Genomic DNA, 20,650 nt, shown 5'->3' with positions numbered 1-20,650 from the left:
GGGGCTGTCGTGTGCGTCAGTAAGTCAAACATGTGCCAATAACGGGCTGTATTATCTGCTGCTATTTGCAGTGTGCTGTAGCCAGGCGCCAGACTCAGCTTGAGCAAAAGCCTGCAGCGCTTTTTTTTACTGCTCTTCTGGGATGGAAACGATCTCGAAAGGAATGACATCTGCATGGCAGCTGGAAAAGAAAAGGTAGGCTGAAGTTGTCTTTTAGCATGTGCCTACTGAGCGCACACTAATGAATTCAGTCTTAAATACAGAAGAGATAATTGAGTTTTAAATTAGTTGCATGATGCGCTGACAACAGGATTTCAGTACCACGGACAGCAACTTGATATTCTGTAATAAAGTGAAAGTTTTTAATGATCTCTGGTATGACATGTCAATAAATAGCCAAACATTTTTTTTTTTTTTCAATATCCAGACTTAATTAACTGATAAAGTCTAATGCAGAGAGCTCCTGGTGCTTATACACTGCACTCATTTACTTCCTACCGCTGTCCTTTTCTCCAAGAATCTAACCCCTGCCCTTGGCACTACAAACACCATGCCAGAGACAACATATTCATCTGAACCTCAGCTCTAAGAGGACCAAGTATGGCAGTTGGTGCAAGAGGGAACACAGGGATGGGAAAAACACTGTGGTTATACGTGAGGCTACTAGCATTGAGTTTGTTGATGGACCAGGTTGAGGTCAGTGGCCAGAACAATGAGAGAAGGGTATTGGCACATATACCTGGTGACATCATCATGGGTGCTCTGTTCTCTGTACACCACCAACCACCTGCAGACAAGGTGAGCTTTGTGTGTGTTTATGTGTGTCTTATCTTATCCATGTGTGTGTGTGTGTGTGTGTGTGTGTGTGTGTGTGTGTGTGTGTGTGTGTGTGTGTGTGTGTGTGTGTGTGTGTGTGTGTGTGTGCGCGCGCGCGCGTGCATGTGTGTGTGTGTTATAAATGTTAATAATTAATTTGTGTCAAACTGTGTTCAGGTCCATGAGCGAAAGTGTGGTGCAGTACGTGAGCAGTATGGGATCCAGAGAGTGGAGGCTATGATGCACACTCTGGATCGAATTAATGCAGATCCCACTATCCTTCCTAATATCACCCTGGGTTGCGAGATCAGGTTAGTTACCAACCACAAAACTTCTGATTTTGATCTTGTTTTTAGTGACCTTTACTGTTATACTTTGAGTGGACCATGTGTCAATACAATAAAGGATTTTGATATATGGACAAGGGCTAGTTTACCATTTGTGGCAGAGAATAACAAGACAATAGCAGTCTTCTCAAAGTGTTGGTCTCAACAATATGTCCCTCAAGATGAGATAATACTTGCAGGTTTGGAATAAAAGACTTCATATAGGCAGGAATAAAAATTCGCCAGAAGTTTCACAACCACAGCTGTTTTAATTTAGCTGATCCTGTGGGTACTAACTAGTTAGTTACAAGACAATCTACACCAAAATTTTTTTTTGGGATTCTGCTTTTTACAAAATGTAATAAAAAGTTCAAAACAAATCCCTCATGGTTGAATATATTAATATCTGTTCACTTTTATTCTCTAATATTTAAGGGAGGTAAAGGGGTTTACCAGTTTTTAAAAAGCAGAAAAACAGAAGTGATTCCTAAAATATCTGGATTCTTTTAAAATATAACAATTAGGAAAGGAAAGGAAAATTGCCCTAAAGTGTTTTTTTTTTTTTTTTTAAATAATATGGGTCCAACTTTCAATAAAGACGAGGATTTTCACAACTAAAATCCAAATGAGGGACAATATGGCAAAGACAAAAGGGTATATATCTAGACAGAAACATATATAGGGTCAAGTTGAATGAGTAGAGGGTGTGGAAGTGAATGAGGGAGATGTTACTCGGGAGCGGGTCAGGACATGTGGAAGCCTTGAAGGCCAACTTCCAGGGAGACTGTTGGTACCTAAAGACGACTGGGCACAGACAAGTGAACAGTAGCTGGAAGAATTTGGCCAAATTAGAAGACTGATAGGTAACTTTTTGAGTGAAGGCATTGAAGTAAACCAGACTTCCAGGATTTAAGCTGCTGAGAAACAGGTTCGTTTCAGATTTTTTTCAAGTCAACGCTCCTGCAGTACACTGTATGCCATGTATGTTCAAAGAGTTGGTAGCTGCTACTTGTGACAGCCAGTAGCTATGTCTCTGCCACAACTAAGCAAGGAAACACCACCCAGGGAAATACAAAGAAGGAATTATGTACTAAAAAGACTATGGGAGACACTATCTTGGTTTGACTGATTCAGACTGTTGAAATCTCACATCAGCTTTGGCTGAACTTTGGATTTAAGATTTCGCACTGATTTTAAAATTGTCTTCGTCAAGCGGCTCCTCAGTAAACAGGAAGGACAGACTGTGCTATCCTCACCTCTTATTTCTATAATTCTTGCCAAAATATTGTGATTGGGAATTCAGACTTTTTACACCAGGGACTCATGCTGGCACTCTGCAGTGGCGCTGGAGCAGAGTATTGAGTTTATTCGAGACACACTTGTGTTCAACGAAGAGGAGGAGAGCCAGGGCAGATGCGCTGCAGAAGCAGGGAGCTTGCTTGTTCAGGGGAAGAAGCCCATCGTGGGACTGATTGGACCAGGATCCAGCTCTGTGGCCATCCAGGTGCAAAATCTCCTTCAGCTCTTCAACATCCCACAGATAGCATACTCGGCCACCAGCATGGATCTCAGTGACAAGGTAAGGCCTGTTAACAAAACCAGCAACAGATTTCAAAGTTCAATGAAAAGATTTCAAAGTTCAAACATCCCGAGTGTACTGCCAGACTTGTGAACATGTAAATTTCTTCCAACAGAGCCTTTATAAATATTTTATGAGAGTGGTGCCATCAGATATGCAGCAGGCCAGAGCCATGGTGGACATTGTCAAAAGATACAACTGGAGCTACGTGTCTGCAATACACACAGAGGGTAAGAGTGTGTATGTGTCTTGTACTGTTTTACATTCGTCATTGTTCCATTTTGTCATTCTTCTTTCAATCTTTCATCCCACAGCCATATTTACACATGTAACTTTCCAATTTATCTGTTGCATCTGAACAATCAACATCTGTAGTTGTGTACAGTTGTGCAACAGTAAAAGTTAACTTTTTGAAGCTTCTTTTTCTGTCATTAGGTAAACTGATCCTCATTAATGTGTGCAGTGCGTGACTCAGTTCTTAGTTTCAGTTTGTAGTTTCAGTTGTTTTTGAGTTCTTCACTTGAAGGCGCAGAAGAGCAGCATTACACTTAACTTACTGTACTGACATTCTGACCCACCATCAACACAGAGGAAGTTCAGCCAAATCGCATATATTATTTTGAGTGCAAATAGCCTCCTCCAGCAAATTTACTGGAGCTAAGACACAAACACACACATACCAATGCACTTTTTCCTTGTGCTCTCTATTAAAGCAAAGTCGGACCACCATAAAACCTCCCGAGGTGTTACTGAGCCGTGGAGGCCAGTATATTAATGACACAATATGAAATTGATTGAAATTTAGCTGTGATTATATATCCTTCTTAACCCTGTTCATCTTTGACAAACCTCTATGGAACATCTGCCACAAGCCTTTAAATCCTTTGGTGTCAGGCAGAGTTATCGCAATTTCAGTGGGGCCAGTCTTTGAATAACTTATCGTACCTATTCAGAAAAAGATACATTTTCCTTCTCAATAATTTTCTTTACTGCTCCCATTAGTTTACTGCTTCTTTTCTAACTTCCCAGTGACTGGAGGCCTTATTTGCTAATAAATCCCTCTTGGTCAGAGTAAGTCCTAAATCTTTACTGGATTGTTCCAGTTTGTTTTCCTAAAATGACTAAACTGCAGTAAAAAAAAGGGTTTAAAATGTGTTATTTTGCATGCCTAATATTCTTTTCCAGGATTGTATGTAAACCGAAACTCCTGTCTTCATGTTTATCTTGTACTGTATATTTCTGTTTTCTAAGGCCAGTAGGATTCAGTTGAAGTGACTTCACATTTGTTTTTCTATGAATGTAATTACACACACACACACACACACTTCACTTATTTAATCTTACTTATCTAACGCTACTTAGACTCAACATTCTGTGCAAAATTATTCAAAATGTAATTGATTTAAAAAGATTTCAAGGTTTTGCTTTTCTAATCTGTGTGAATGGTTAGAAATATATTGCACATCCCTGGTTGTCCATAATGTTATCACAATTAACTATCTGTAAATGCAAGTAATAACAGGGTTTATGACACAGTCAGTGATAACAACTTTCCCACATTAACAGCTGCAATAGAAACTAAAATCGTTTTAAAATGGTCAGTAACTGAATTGGTGTAGTTTTTTTTAAAGACATCACAAGTGCAGTTCCATATTCACTATACCCCAAGGTTGCGTAGTTTTCCATTATATCTTCATTAAGTAACTAATAACAACCCATTAGTTGTGGCAGCATTGGCCCAATAGAAGGTTAAAAGGCCCCATGGAGAGCCAGAAAGGAAGAAAAGAAATATTAAAGAAGATAAATAATTATAATATAAATAGAATTAGCAGCTTCATCAGCAACATTAACAGAAAACTGAATTGAGTTTACAAAAAACTACAAACAATGAAAGTACTCACCCCACATGCCACATGTGGGAGTAAAACTCACATGTAGTAATGAAAAAGATGCCTCAAACAGTGTCACGCACAGTAAGAGTATATTTGCAAAGCAACAGAAACTAGGTGACCTCATTTCCAGCAAAAACAGGGAAGTCTAACCCCTGACGGTTCCCATAATAGGGACTAAATTACCAGATTCTCAAGTGCTGTGCTGGCATTACACTAGTGTATTTGTTTGTTTACACCCTGTGTGTGTATCAGCGAACAAGAGCATTTGTGCTGAGAAGTGAATGTGTCAGGAGCACCACCATTGAAATACTGAGTAAATGATTGCACAGGAATGTGAACAAAGAAGACTGAAGAATTAACGCAACAGCTAAATATACAAAGTGCTTTGTCAAAGGCTCCTGGTGAGTCCAATAATTTTGTTACAGATTAGTTTTGTTCAGTTTATTTGCTTTAGTTAGAGAGCAAACCCCAGGTTTTGTGTGGGCAGTATTGTGTGTATATATACGAACACCATTCCATTCATGTGGTTCCCTTCATAGGCAATTATGGTGAGAGCGGTATGGAGGCATTTAAAGACATGGCAGCAAAAGAGGGGATCTGCATCGCCCACTCTGATAAGATATACAGCAACGCAGGGGAACAGAACTTTGACAAGCTGCTGCAGAAACTACGAGGCCATTTGCCCAAAGCCAGGGTGGTGGCCTGCTTCTGTGAGGGCATGACAGTCCGAGGCATACTGATGGCCATGAGACGACAAGGCCTGGTGGGAGAGTTTCTGCTGTTTGGAAGGTGAGCTGTAAATTCTGTAGACTTTTGCATTCTGCATTTCTCACATTTCTTATTCTTATGCGTTACTTTCCAATCCAGACTTTCTTCAGATTTCTCCAGCATCAGAGAAGATGTGTTTGTTGTCGTTGGGATCATATTTGTCCTCTCATCATCACCCGTATTATCATCTTCATTGCATCCATCAACTCCATGGGGCCATAGGAAACTCAAGGTATTTTTTTTAATACTTCTTTGCATAGATATGAGAATGACACTGTGCCGTAGAGCTTTAAGAGACTCAAATCAAAATCAAAATGCAGGTTTTGTTTATCTTCAAATCAATTGTGCTTGATACTATTTTTACATTTTAGTGTTTTGATGCAGTCAAAGGATGCATATACATACAGTAACTGAACCATTAAATAGTATTGTATTTTTGTAGTCACTGTCAGAACAGTAAACAACAGCTTCAGAAAATAAGGCATAGCTGGTAGCCATATAAAAGCATATCAGTGACTATTTTTCTTATTTAAAAAGGCCACGTAAGTAGACAAATGAACAGATAAATATGATTATTTGAATTCATATTTATTATGAATAAATATGTACGATCCTGAACCATTCTTGTAAATATATCATTATAGAAGATCACAAACAAAAAAGTGCCACATTTGGAATTTTTTAAGGGAAATAGTACCACACCGAATTTTGCACATTATGCATGGTTCTTCCCGTGGATAATTTAAATAGAGGCTGTCAGAGATTGGGCAAACGGTGAAGAAAGAAAGCATATGCAATTAAAATCACAAGGCAAAAAAACAAGCAGAAAAAGAGGGGGTTGATTTAGCAGGAGGTTTCACTCTCTCCGAGAATAACATGTTTTATTTTAAGGTTTAGCTCTCTGGCTCACTCTCGTCCCTGGTGTTCTATAAATGCCTTTCCTCATTAGGAGCCACATATGTAGGCTGTCGCTCAAATCTGACAGGAGGAAACATAAAGTAACCTTGAACTACATATTGCAAAACACTACGCTCTATAATCCATATCATTACACAGAGCTTCCAGATAGTTGTGAAGTTGAAATCAGCTCAAAGAGTAAGATGTTTCTCCTTGCTGTTTTGTTTTCAGGGTAACTATATTTTAGATGTCATCTCCATCTGTTTTGATGCAAATGCATTCATGTGATTATACATCAGCATAAATTCTTATCTGTGTATCCTTCGTCAATTACATTTTGACCTCACTTTGTTCACCTCTCTGGTTCTTCTAGTTAGGTACCTGCACAAAGCATAATTTTTATGTCAGCCTGGACAATGTGTAGATGTTTAGATTTCAGTTACGGATAATGAGGAACTGGAGGAACAGATGATGTTTTTTGATGTTATTTGTTGTTGTTTTCTAGCCAGCGCTGCTTGAGCCCCTTTTTTGATTTATTTTGTTCAAACAACTGTCAACCTTTCGCTTGTTTGTGTAGAAATCAGTGCAAACTCTAGCTTAATGTAGCAATTTCAATGACACAGGACACAAAGCTAAAATCAGGCCTCTTTATTTTGTTAGAGTAGCGTTAAATTGATTTAGAGTTTCTTCATGGGCGTAGACCTCAGGTTAATTCTAGAACTATTGAAGCAGCTTTTGACCAAACAGCACTGACCGCCATGCGAGCTGAAACTGGCCAAAACTCTACCACTGCTGCAACTACATTTAGAAAAAATGCTTCAATGTTGTTGATACTGGTCGCTATTTGGTTTATCCTTCAGAGTAGCTGGGCACACCTTAATGCCATCAGGATTTCCAGACTATAATCACAGTGAAGATCTAATTGCTAGTGTTAGTTAAGGAGCATGATCTCTCCTGGCTTCCCACCTCCAAATACTGCTATTGATGCTCATTGGAATGACTGTAAAAGCTGGAAACACAGCAACCGTAGCTGCTCAGGCTTTCGCTCAGACGGCTGTTTTATTTTTTTGTGTCTGTGTGTCTTTTTCTTCTATTTCTTGTTTAGTTCTCATTTTAGTAACAGACACCTTTCTGCCCTCAAGATTGTTTCAGTTCTAAAGTCTTCACTCAGGAAAGATTTGACTGTAAAAGTTGACCAGTATTGTGCTGTAAAAGGTGAAATAGGAGCACAAAGTGTGTGTGCATGTGTGTGTTTGTGTGTTTCAGAGCACGCTTGCACATTATGTGTGTTCTCAGGCTTGTAGGTGGTGTAGCAACATGCTGCATGCAGCATATTGCCCTCCCAGGTCGATGTGTGGGTTTCAGAGCTCTCGTTCAAGAGTGATTCAAACTATCCAGAGTCAAAGCCCTCCATGCTTTTCATATCCATTTCTCCCTTTTTATGCCAGTGTACCATTTCTGTGCTCGCTTCTCTAAGGATGTGTTATGAAATGATCTCCTACCTCACTCAGAGAACCAGGCATCATAAAAAAAAAACAAAAAAAAAAACACCCACACTACTATTGTATAACTCCAGCTTGGTTAGGGAAGTTTTCAGAAATTACTTCTTTGGTATTTTTTTTTGTCAGTTACACAGAGAACAGTGCAATTTTTAGTGTCAGTGAGGTGTGTGTTTTTATATGTATATATATATATATATATGTGTGGAGGTGTAATCAACCGTCTGTCTTGGTTGATTGTAGACAAGTATCCAGGGAATGATAATAATAGATGCAGTAGAGATCTTTCCAAACAGCTCAATGATGAGATAACATGTTGAGCCCTAAATGTTTTTTGATGAACAGCTTCTCAGATGTGTCTGCAGACGCTGCTGTGTGGTGTTGTTTGTCTAGTGTTTACAGTTTATTCAGTATTAAGTATCTTTTTGTAACTGTTGCCAGATGGTACATTTTTCAGTTGCAAATGAATATATGACTGTCAGAATGAAAAGGCATGGACAAATTGGTTCACCTCTACAGAATGTTTTCGCAATGAAGGGCTTTTTAAGTGCACTGCTTGTAAAGGTGCTAAAATATGTGCTAAAAAAAAGTCTATATGCTCTTGTGTCTCTCAATGGAGTTAACTGATAATGAGCCTGCAGAGATCTAATTAGTCTCCGGTCAGACACAAACTTTGCAAAAAAAACAACAACACAAAACATGTTGAAAAGATAATAACATGTCAGGCCTCTCTTTCCTGACCACATTGTATATTTGCACATGAGCATGATTAAAGAGCATAATGAAGAAACAAAGTAAAGAAAAAACAATTAAAGAATTGTACTTCCTAATTCGTCAATTTAAAGATTTGAGCAAATACTTTTTATTTCTATTACTCAGTGAGTTTTGTGTTGGCTTCATTGTAATCTATTTTACTCTCATTCCTGTCATTACATTCATTTGGTGAGGCACCACCTTTATCTTTTAATTTGTGCAACAGTGGTCCAAAATTTCACTGAAAGGACAAACCATACCATAGCTTTTTGCAGAAGGCCACATCAAAACATTCCTTGCCATTGTGGTTTAAATGTTATCCTCCATAAAACCACTTCAAATTACAGTAATCTATTGTACCCGGACCCTATATTTAGTTAAACCCTTCTGAAATAGTTTTTATAAATTATAAATAATTTACTTTTTAATTTCGAGCTTATGTTAGGTTTCACTGTAACATTTGCTTCCTGGACTTCTAACTTGGGCAACCACCCTCTTATCCTCTTTAAACCCAAAGTGGTTGAAACCACTTTCACCAAAAAAGTGAAAGTACTTGGGCTACTTTGCAAATGTGCTATTAAGTAAAAATGCTGTTCAGCATCAGCTTAACTGCTGATGGTGTTCTGAGTGATTTGATGTTCTTTGGTATTAAATGCGATGTTAATTGTCAGGTTTACCAGCTATTCCTTACAAATAAGAGACAGTAAGACATTTTCCACAACAAGAATAAGAAGAGAGTGCTGTCTAAACAGCAGTTACCAAGATGCTGAAACTAGTGTACAATAAAGTATACCTCATGAATGGTTTCTGTATAAGAACAAGAAAGCTAGTCTACGGAAAAGAAAGCGTGTAAAATACCAGTCTTTACTCTTAACAGGCTGCTGAATCTTTGTCTAACTCCCACTTTTTCCTGTCCAGTGATGGCTGGGCTGACAGGTATGATGTGACTGATGGCTACCAGAGGGAAGCAGCAGGTGGAATCACTATAAAGCTGAAGTCAGCGTATGTGACCTGGTTCGATGATTATTACCTGAACCTGAAGCCTGATGCCAACCAGAGGAACCCCTGGTTCCCTGAGTTCTGGCAGCACCGCTTCCAGTGCAGGTTGAGGGGACACCCACAGGAGAGCACCACGTACAACCGTACTTGCACTTGTCAGTACAACACAGCGATCATTTTCTGTACACCTACTGAGACACGTTTCACTCGTCTGTAGATTATAGTGATTACAGTTATTGGATTGCTTCTTATTAACAATTTTGTGTTCTCCACAGGGAGAGAGTCTTTGCGCCATCAATATGCTCAGGACACCAAGATGGGCTTTGTCATAAATGCCATTTATTCCATGGCTTATGGCCTACATGCCATGCAGCAAGCCCTCTGCCCAGGATATAAGGTAAAATTAGCAACACTGAGCACATTTGAATGCTTTCACATCAGGTTTGACAGTACTGACAGTGTTATCTTTTCCCCAGGGTTTATGTGAGTCCATGCGGCCTATTGATGGCCGCAAGCTGCTTGACTTTCTGATGAAAACCAACTTTACTGGTGTGTCTGGGGAGACCATCCTCTTTGATCAGAATGGAGACTCACCTGGCAGGTAAGGATCATGATGAGGAAGAAAAGGTGAGAAGTAAAGATGTTGAAATCAAATGTGTGCATAACACAGCATTATGCACTTCAGGTATGAAATAATGAACTTCAAGCACATAGGCGAGGATGAATACGCTTACATCCATGTGGGGAGCTGGAATCAGGGTGGCCTAAAGATGAACGATGAGGAAATCTGGAGTAACAACAGTGACATCATCCAGTCAGTCTGCTCTGAGCCCTGCCAGAAGGCACAGATCAAGGTATGAACCACTCCTATGAACTCAGTTGTACATTGTTGAGTGTAAGATGTGTTTTAAAATCAGCTAGTTATATTGAATTTGTTATCATTTCAAGACATTTTGTAGAAATAGTTGTGTACCTACCAACACTTTTATTTACATACAGGAGCAGAGCCTATATCAACCTCTATAAGCTATAAACAACATTTACAGGTTGTGTATTATGAAAATTTAGTTTAGGTAATATTGGCAGCTGTTTTTATTATAATGATCTATAAAAGACATGGTTTCATGCATTTATATTTCACTATAGACTGCAAAAGTTATCATAGTTCTATTGAAGAGAACTATTAAGTACCACCCACACAGCAACCTTAGACTGATCCCACAGGTTTACAATCTTCCAAACTGGTCCAATCAGATCCTCAAGTACCCCACCGGGGATTCAGCACAGCTCTTTGTTCAAGCTTTAATCATCTCCCATCTGGGTTTCTCTTGCTTCCTCCAGCCCATCCAGACTGCAGTCTCCCTTCTCTGTATCATCCCAAAAGTCTCTAACATTAAACCCTTCTTTAACAGTTTGCATCAACACCCTGTGACATGGCAAATTCCGTTTAATGCATGGTTTTGAAAAGATCTGCAAGCAGAGCTTTGGCTCTCTCTGGCCTGTGCTCACCTCGTCAATACCGCCATTCTGGAGTCATTGCCTGCCTCCCCACAGCATCATATTGACATGTCATTCCTTTGAAAAAAAAATAATACCTCTCTCACAGTTTAAGTTTCTGCTCCCTCCACCTGTTCTTATTTTCACCCATCCGAGAAGCCTGTCCCAGGTTACAGTCACAGAGCTAACATGCAGGATGGAAACAGTGTTGAAGGAAGTATTCAGATCCTTTACTTAAGTAAAAGTAGCAATACCATATATTTAAAAAAAACAACAACAACACTATTTCAAGTAAAAGTTTTGCATTCTGTACTTGAGGAAAATTACTTATTAATAGCAAAAGTGTAAAAGTACTCAATATTGCATTGAACATGGTATTGGACAATGATTAATAATGCATTCATATATAAACAGCATGTTGCAGTTAGTTAGATGAGCTGCAGCTGACTGAAGCTATTTTTTATTTTCTAATTTACTGTGTGATGATGTATGATAATTAATATGTTCATTACAAGAATATCAAATATCACACATTGGTTTAAAGTATCTGGAAGCTGTAGCTGTCACATAAAGGTAGAGAGTAGAAGTAGAGAGTAATATAAAATTAGAACCTTCGGGTAAACTACAAGTACCTCTGACTTCTGCTTAGTATTTAAGTAAAGTGCTTTGTTCCTTTTCGCCAATGACTGCCAATCCTGTTCACACCTAAGGGCAACATAAAGTTTCCAAATGCAATGACCTGCATGTTTTCATGCAAAGCACAAGCGCAAACTCCACACAAAAATGACAAAAGATGAGATTTAAATGCCGATCCTTCTTGTAATGTGACTAGCCACTGGCCCACAATGCTTCCACTTTTCCTTAACTCTCTATATACTATACTTATACTCTGAAGGGATGCAAAGGCAGAGATTTTTTTTTAGTTTTTTTTAAATAATGAGACTCAATGACGTTTCCCTCTTCTTTTGGTCCCCTGATGAACAAATCCTCATGTCCTTGCCCTTCAGGATAGTCAGAGTGTAAGATTAGCTACAGAAAAGTGCCATTGGAGCTTTGAGGCCTTTCAGCCCTTTCATACTGGTGTGTGTGTCTCCAGGTGATCCGTAAAGGAGAGGTGAGCTGCTGTTGGACCTGCACTCCCTGCAAGGAGAATGAGTTTGTGTTTGATGAGTACACTTGTCGAGCCTGCATCCTGGGCTCGTGGCCCACAGATGACCTCACTGGTACGCACTTCGTTTTTATGTCTCAGTTACATACAAATACAGGATTTCTAAACAGGCCAGAAGAGCCATCCAATCTGGGTCACACACTGATGGTGCACCCACAAATCCCCTTACAACTTATGTACCACACACAACGCAAACTGGCAGACACCAAGAGACACTACTACACAGAAATCAGTACGAATGCTTGGATACTGTAGACCCACTAAGAGACTTAAGATCCATGCCAGAATAAAGGATTTTGCTGAAGCCATATTTTTTTAATTCCAAAATCCACAGAAGCCCTTTTCTTGCTTTTTGTGAACACTTAATATCCCCTAGAATATTTCACTTTGTCTGTAGTTTGGAAAAATACCAGCTTTGTTTATATTCACACGCATCAAGGTATCACACCACAGCATGTAATGCCTGCATCAGTCCACTAGAGGGTATTGTTTCAGTGTCATGTTATGCGTGACAATGGTTATGTTCATGATTATGGTTAGGAAAAGATGGTTCTGGTCAAAATAAGTAATTTTTTGTAAGCTACTTAACCAACTTATGTAAGCTATGTAAGTAGCTATGTAAGTAGCTTACTAATGTAAGTAGCTTTCTTACGTCACTTAAAAAAAAAAGTGGACCTTTGGTCTCTCACGGACTCGTACACTGGTGTCCCAGGTGACAGTTACTTAATGTACGATACATACGTTAAATTTGTTACTTTGTCAAAGTAACTTTCTTGCATTACGTGCTAAAAATCCACACTGACATTTGCTTTTTCATGGACTCCAACACTGGTGTCCCTGGTGAAAGTCCTGTGTTTTCTCCGTCCGACATCTCCTGACCTCCTCCCCACGTGGACTTTATCACTCTTCGTACTTCCTCACATGACCTCTGTCACATTATCTCTTTTGACCCTGGTCATACATGGGTGTACTTCTCGCGCCAAGTCAAAGTCAAACACAGCACTGACACAATATATTTTAGTGGATTGACGGATGTATTGTATGCTTTTGCGTAACACCAGGCTGCACATCAAGCTGATAGTTACAGACGAAAGCACAAATACACATCCTTTGACTATTGGTCTTGCAGACAAATCAAAATGTAGCTGGAACCTTTCCAGTTCTTGGTTTCTCATTGATGATCTCCCTGCACCCTGCAGGTTGTGAGCCGATCCCAGTACAATATGTGCGTTGGGGGGATCCAGAGCCCATCGCTGCAGTGGTCTTCGCCTGTCTGGGCCTCCTGGCTACACTTTTTGTTACTTCAGTCTTCATCAAGTAAATATAGCAAATACTTTTACCAGATGTTTACATACAAACTTAAAATCACTGGATCAAACGTAATCCAATTTGTCTGTGTATTTATTTCGACATTTAGATACATTTAGAGTATCAGCACAAGTGTATCTACATGAAGAGAATGCTTTGACCTCTAGTGTTTTTTGGATATATAATGTATTACTGTTGAGTTTTTAACCCAAACTAAAATGTATTTAAGCTATTTTTAAACATAACTATTTGTTACTGATTGATCATTTTGTATTGTAATATGTGAATCCTTTGCAGTTTTGTCATTTTGTACATTTCATATTGTTTCCTATGGTTGAAAGATTTAATTTAAAACTGTGTCCGACACACAATAACCATATTAGTTTGGGTTATTAATAAGTCAGCACACATATTAGAAAATAACACTAATTCTGGGTCAAAGTAAATTTCTATATTGACTTGAATAAATCTGAAATTTTAGAATATAGTACAATCATCAGTCATTACTCTACAGTAAACCGTAAATGGCTTCTTAGAGTTGCAGGTGATCCTCATACTGTATCTCTTCACTGCTCCAAATATTGTCTAGCAATTTTTTTTAATCCAGATGTTTGTTTTGTCTATAGATTTTGGGACACTCCTGTGGTCAAGTCATCGAGTCGTGAGCTCTGCTACATTATTCTGGCTGGAATATGTCTGGGCTACGTCTGCACTTTCAGCCTTATCGCCAAGCCACATATTGTCTATTGCTACCTCCAGCGGCTAGGAATCGGCCTGTCTCCTGCCATGAGCTACTCGGCTCTTGTCACCAAGGTAATTTGTTTTCTGTTTAGTTATGAGGAGGTAGCAGTATAATAGAATATAGGTTCGTGTCATGTTTCACTTCCTGTGAAACTTTGATGGTTAATGCCCATGGGTCATGGTTCATCAACTTCATTTTTATTTGGAATGCTTTTTATGCACTGTGCAAAAAATGTCAGGCACTAAGGCACTTTTAGGTACTCTTTCGACTTCACACAGTACCATTAGGAATGTTTCTGATTGGTCCCAAATTCATTCTACAGCATGACTACCTCGAAGATGTAGCAAGAACTGTTAGTATGGGATTATACAAAGTAACAAAACCAAGGCAACCTAAATTCACAAAACTGCACCTTGGAGAATCAGTGCTATGGCAGAGTGGTCAGCCAAAAGTTTTTTTATTTTTTGTTTTTTCTGTCGGTGCAATAAGGTTCACTTTCATGACATTATTTTTGAAAGCATCCTCATTTTACTTACTGTGGCCTTTGGTGGGTGAGAGAGCTCTTCAACTGTCAACAGACATTACTGCTGTGAATGTGAGTCATCCCTGTAGACATTTTGCATAGGACACTAAATTACTTAAATCTGATGGGTTTTTTTTGCAGAGTTTCTGAGTGCTTAATGAGTCATTTTAAAGACTTTAACACTTTGACATAGCAAGAGGATTTTAAATTTTATCTTTATAATTTAACCTTTTCACAACAACCACCTTTAATCAGACAAGTTGTCTGCTATTACAGTCACGTGTTCTGGAGTGTTTTTAAGTATATATGGAAGGCCAACTGACTGGACTAAAAGAGCTACCTACGGGGACTGGAGGACTGCCAATTGCAAGGGAGGCATGGTAGAAGATGAGGATCTCTGTGTGGGCTGAGGCTGATGTTTAAGATCTGGAAAGGGGATTATTGTCATGAATCAGTGCAAGAGGTATTGTATTATCCACAGTGGATGTAATTGAAGCATGTAGAACCGTTTGATCTATTTCTGATCCAGACCAACCGCATAGCACGGATCCTGGCAGGCAGCAAGAAGAAGATCTGCACCAAAAAGCCGCGCTTTATGTCCGCCTGCGCACAATTGGTCATCGCCTTCCTACTCATACTGCTGCAGCTGGGAATTATTGTGGCACTTCTTATCATAGAGCCACCACAGGTATGTGTGTGTGTGTGTGTGTGTGTGTGTGTGTGTGTCTTTTACAATGGGGGCGATGTTCATTTACATTAATTTATTTATTTCGACAACGAGAGTGACCTTTACCTCTGTCTCCTCTTAGGTGATCTATGACTACCCCAGTATCCGTGAGGTGCACTTGATCTGCAATCTGACCACTTTGGGGGTGGTAGCGCCGCTGGGCTACAATGGCCTGCTTATCCTCAGCTGCACCTTCTACGCCTTCAAGGTACTTCAGCATAACGTTTGTTAATAATACAAGGCTGTCTCATTGTACTTTCTCAATTAGGTTTATACCATGTGTTCATGTATTTGCAAATTTTCTCAGTTTCCTTCTCCATGTATTCTGTTTTATGTACCTTAGTCTGCACTACTTTAAAATTATATTTCTCCTTTTCCCCTACAGACTCGTAATGTACCTGCCAATTTTAATGAGGCCAAGTATATTGCCTTTACCATGTACACCACCTGTATCATCTGGTTGGCCTTTGTTCCTATTTACTTTGGCTCCAACTACAAGATCATAACCATGTGCTTTAGTGTCAGCCTCAGTGCCACAGTGGCTCTCTGCTGCATGTTTGTCCCCAAGGTAAGATACAAACACAATCAAAGTTCAAATTAAAAACAGTTCTAAGGATTTTATGCCATCTTTTTGGCAGAATATTTGTATCTTTTAACCTCTATGCTAATAGTAATTTGTTGCTCTTTTTCATGATCAGGTGTACATCATGCTCGCCAAGCCTGAGAAAAACGTCCGCAGTGCTTTCACTACATCCACAGTTGTGCGCATGCATGTGGGCGATGCTAAGAAAGCTGCCAAGTCTGGCAAACCCTCCAGCAGCATGGCCAACTTATTTCGCCGTCGTGGCTCTGCACAGGACAACATAAGGTACAGTGAGGGCGTCACGGTGGTGCAGTGGTTAGCACTGTCGCCTCACAGCAAAAAGGTTCCGGGTTCGAATCCGGTCCTGGGCCTTTCGGTGCGGAGTTTGCATGTTCTCCCTGTGCTTGCGTGGGTTCTCTCCATGTTCTCCGGCTTCCTCCCATCATCCAAAAACATGCACCTCAGGTCAGGTTACCTGGCGCCGCGCTAGTGGCAGCCTGTTGCAGCAGCTCCCCCCTGAGATCGCCCCCGCTGTAGCGAAGAAATTTCCCCTCGGGGATTAATAATGTGAAATTAAAAAAAAAGGTATTTGAGGGATTATTTGGGGGGAAATAAGCTATCTAAACCAGTTTTGCCCAAATACATAAAGCTTGTTAAGTAAACAAAATAGCTCTCATTAAGTTGTTATATAAAAAGATTATGGCCTGTGGGAATTATTTGCATTTTGGGATTTTCTCACACTTTCCTTAGCATTACTAATAGAATAAATAGAGTTTACTACTTAGGGTACCATAATGTCAGATCCAAGATGTCTATATGTGTTTTGAGACAGTCAAAACCCTATTAACCCATGCATTCACTCCTATAGACTGGAGGGTCTAATTGTAATTTTTTTTTAAAAGAAGCTCTTTTATTCATTTTACAAAACAAGCCTCTTTTCTTGAGTCCAATTTGGCCACTATTTTTCCAGATATTTTCCGGATACTGATAAATCAGGAAAAAATATGCAACTGTGTGGGGTAGAGACAGCACACTCCTCTAAGCATCTTATTAGTAATGCTGTTGGGTACAACAGGAGGAAAGTTCAGGGTGAAAAAGCTTTCGTCGTTTCTGTCCACGAGTCAATGTATATGCATAAAAGTTTGTGAAAGAAATACATTATACACAAAATCACTGCTAGCCCTGTTTCCTCTTAAACCGTTTATATGGAGCTGAATCCATTGCAACAGGCTGAAAATGAAGCCAAGAAAAACTGCTCCCTGATCTGAGAAAAGGCTACCTCATTTGGGTTACATGTTCCCAGAGGACACCCACTGCCTTTAAGGATTTCTCTTTCTAGGGAAGATAAAAGAACATGGAGTGAGACAAGATATTACACAGGGAATAGTAGAAATACTGACTAGAAGAAATAGAGCATGAACCTCGGCATAGATGGCGTAGGTTCTTTTCTCAGTGTCATGCTGGTATAATGGTAATAAACTGTACATGTTTACACATACAGTAATGTCTTGTAGTATACTCACGTTTTTTTTTACGTAGAGAAGGCTTGCAGTATTATTACAAAGTACTTTAAATGTGTCATAAATACAATCACTTTTACTATAAACAAAATATATATTTTTACTTTTCATATGTTTTACAGCTCCAATGGGAAATCCGTGACATGGGAACAGAACGAGCGTAGCTACAGACCAAACCTATGGAAGAGGATGTCATTCCATGTCAAGAAAAAGGAACCAGTCGAGGTGAATCAGACGGCCATCATCAAACCCTTCTCCAAAGGAGGAGATGAACCTGCGGACAATGGCGTCAAAGAGCAATATGAAGAACCTCAGGTGTCTCAGTCTTTCACCTGCTCACCCTCTCAGTCACCTCTGCCCTCCATCAGTCAGCATGCAGAAAAGGCAAGGGGTCTCCAGGGAGAAGAAGATGGCGAGGAAGCACAAGTTTTACCCACCTATACACCGGAGCAACCTGCTGGGGTCAGAAAGAGAGTTGGGGACAATGGCCAGGGTGCTGGCGAGGTGGATGGAGGGGACGTTAGCATCATAGGAGTGGGTGACATCGGCATCGGGATGATTGGTGACCAACCTCAGGGTACCACTATCATGGACCAAATCAGCTGCGTGGTTAACCGTTTCACTGCCAACATCAGTGAGCTGAACACCATGATGCTGCCAGGGGGAGCCACTGTCAGCCCCCCCAGCACCACTGCTCTGCCTGCCGCTGCAGATCCCGCCCCCTGTCCACCTCAGTACCACACATCCAGGAACAGACAGGCGCCCTCCACTGTCACGACGTATGCCGAGGTAACCACCGTCTCCAATTTCTGCGAGAATCGACCCGCGGGTAGGATTTATGAGCACCTGGCTGGGACTTGCGTGAGTGGCCGACGAACCAAGGATATGGAGGAGCTGATGGCTCTGACTCCTCCATCCCCATTTAGAGACTCATCTCTGAGCTCCGATGGCAGCTCTCCCACCTCCATGTCCCCGGCTTCTGAGGCTGAATATGACCAGCTGCTGCTGAGACACTACAGCCAGAGCTCCTCCTCCCTTTAAACACGCTCTCTCCACACCATTTTCTTCCTGTTTATCTGCTATATGGAGTTCTTTAAACTCCATGAGACAAAGCTTCAAACTGGACCAAACTCTTCGATGCCTTTCGATATGTGGATTTTTTTTTTTATTTTTTTTTTATTGTTTAAGCAGTTTTTATTGAGAAAACGAAGAGAAGAATACCAATAAGAGGATTTATTATCCGGTGGCAAACATTAATTTCTGAAAATAAGCTGAGCTATGTCACTGCTTTTGTCATCAACTGAATTAAAAACTTGACAAACTGGTACACACATATGGGCATTTTAAAGACTTTTTAATGCTTTTCTAACATGTTTCAAACTCTGTTTTAAAGTCCAAAGAAAACACTGATAAGCTGAGAAGAAAACAAATTTCCAAAATCAAGTTATGTTTTTATTTCATTACAAAATGGTTATTGATCTTCAGTGGAGAAATTTACCAAATATTTTTGTTCAGTGTTTTTTTGGATCATGCCCAAATAGCAAATGAGTTTCATTATGGCATATCTCTACAATCTAGGAAGTGCAGGGATTACAAAAAGCTTAAGGTGGTTGTATTTCGGTTGTATATTTTGCATTATCTATTATCATAAACAAAGAAAGCGTAATTATTATTATTATTTTTTTTTTTTTTATTGCTTGCCATTGACTTTCTGTTCAGTTGATGTTTTTGTTACAAAAAAACTGTCCTCACCTGAAACATTTTGGGATGTGTCTGGATGCAGATTGTATCAGCATGAAGGCATTTGTCCAGAAGAAAACAGCTCAATTAACTTTGCCTTTTATCAAAAGGTCAGACATGACAAATTTTTCTTGCCCTCAAATTTGTTGTCAATCACGGAGGATATAAGGGAGTATTTTCTATCCTGATGCTGAAGGAAAGTGTGTAAAGATGCTGCCAATCAGGAATCAGCTCTTTACATCTCAAGACGTCATTAGGTGTCTAACCCACAAAGAGCTTACATGGACTACTTGGATGTCATCTTATTCTCTTTTTATCTAGATGTGGCTTAGTTGAATGTACGATAAGTTACAGTTTTCGTGGACCAAAATGATCTTCCACCTCAGGATGTGTCTGAACCAAAATACTCTCTGACTTTGACTCTTACTTGCGGAGTGAGTGCTGCCAAGTGTTGGCTCAAAATGTTTCCAGTTTGCATGATGTCAAGATTTGTTTGCACTCACTGAGTTATGTTTGTAATGAACTACTTTTGAATATCGTGAAGTCAAACCACATAATAGATACAGTAGCAAAGTAATGATATTAGTAGTGATACTTAGGTGTTTTTAAGGTTAGTTTTAAGAGGACAGAAGCAAACTGAAAGTGTGCCAGATTTTTCAGACACCTTTTGCAAAACTGCTTGTTTCCAGCCTTGCTTTTTATTACTTACATATATGCCAATGTCTCCTTGCAGTAAATGGCATTGTGTTTCTATAAACTGGGTCACATTGAGAATCCTATTTAGATTTCTTATGCCTGAACATTTCAATGCAATGGATAGTCTTTTCTATTTATTTTTTTTGTATCTGCATTTTGTTAGATGACTGATAGTATGGCTTCACAGGCCTACAGCTTTTCTGCTTCGAAGATATGATTATATTCATGTAGTAGCCAGCTTATATTTGTTTATCAGAAAATTGTATTTTATTTTATTTTTGGGGGGGCAATCCTGAGCCTTCCCTTGTCTGTTATTTTTACAAAGTAAGGAAAGTCTTCATGCTTTTTGACATGTGCAGTATTGTTTATAGATTTTCAATGGAAAAATCATTATAGAGAATTATGACAATTGCATGCAGGTTTGTGCCAACTCTGATTTTTCCATATGATGCTTTATGCCAGTAATTCACTGATATACTCTAAATGATCTTTATCTTACCTTTTCATCTGCTTTTCAGATAGCCTGAATTTTACAATTTAGACTTGTGCTGCATTAAAGGTTTTCATCAAATATGGAATACATTTTTACAGTCATTTTTAATGTATTGTAAATACTC

The 20,650-nt window shown here is 39.5% G+C and overlaps 1 protein-coding gene across 1 annotated transcript; it reads left to right on the top strand.

Annotated features, from left to right (window-relative positions):
• Positions 1-50: 50 nt before the first annotated feature.
• Positions 51-20,611, top strand: grm5a (glutamate receptor, metabotropic 5a). Its single transcript, XM_069146336.1, has 18 exons — positions 51-195; positions 518-798; positions 994-1,127; positions 2,460-2,721; positions 2,837-2,951; positions 5,153-5,402; positions 9,449-9,684; positions 9,805-9,926; positions 10,006-10,130; positions 10,215-10,383; positions 12,123-12,249; positions 13,394-13,511; positions 14,129-14,315; positions 15,297-15,455; positions 15,577-15,702; positions 15,880-16,062; positions 16,193-16,362; positions 17,720-20,611. Exons 2-18 carry the CDS (start codon positions 601-603, stop codon positions 18,636-18,638), a joined length of 3,600 nt encoding a protein of 1,199 aa, XP_069002437.1. The 5' UTR covers positions 51-195; positions 518-600; the 3' UTR covers positions 18,639-20,611.
• The last annotated feature ends 39 nt before the right edge of the window (positions 20,612-20,650 follow it).

Source organism: Embiotoca jacksoni, unplaced genomic scaffold (genome assembly GCF_022577435.1).
Source record: "Embiotoca jacksoni isolate LCO1_2020_lvr unplaced genomic scaffold, fEmbJac1.0.p SCAF_13, whole genome shotgun sequence".
In the NCBI taxonomy this organism is placed as follows: domain Eukaryota; kingdom Metazoa; phylum Chordata; class Actinopteri; family Embiotocidae; genus Embiotoca; species Embiotoca jacksoni.
The sequence above is the reverse complement of the archived record's forward strand: the minus strand, read 5'-3'. Positions and strand labels throughout refer to the sequence as shown.

Excerpts from the sequence above, each read along its gene's own strand:
- grm5a (XM_069146336.1), top strand. The coding sequence starts at position 601 with ATGGCAGTTGGTGCAAGAGGGAACACAGGGATGGGAAAAACACTGTGG. Across the intron at positions 5,403-9,448 it reads GAGTTTCTGCTGTTTGGAAG|TGATGGCTGGGCTGACAGGT; the intron begins GTGAGCTGTAAA and ends TTTCCTGTCCAG. Across the intron at positions 14,316-15,296 it reads ACTCGGCTCTTGTCACCAAG|ACCAACCGCATAGCACGGAT; the intron begins GTAATTTGTTTT and ends TTTCTGATCCAG.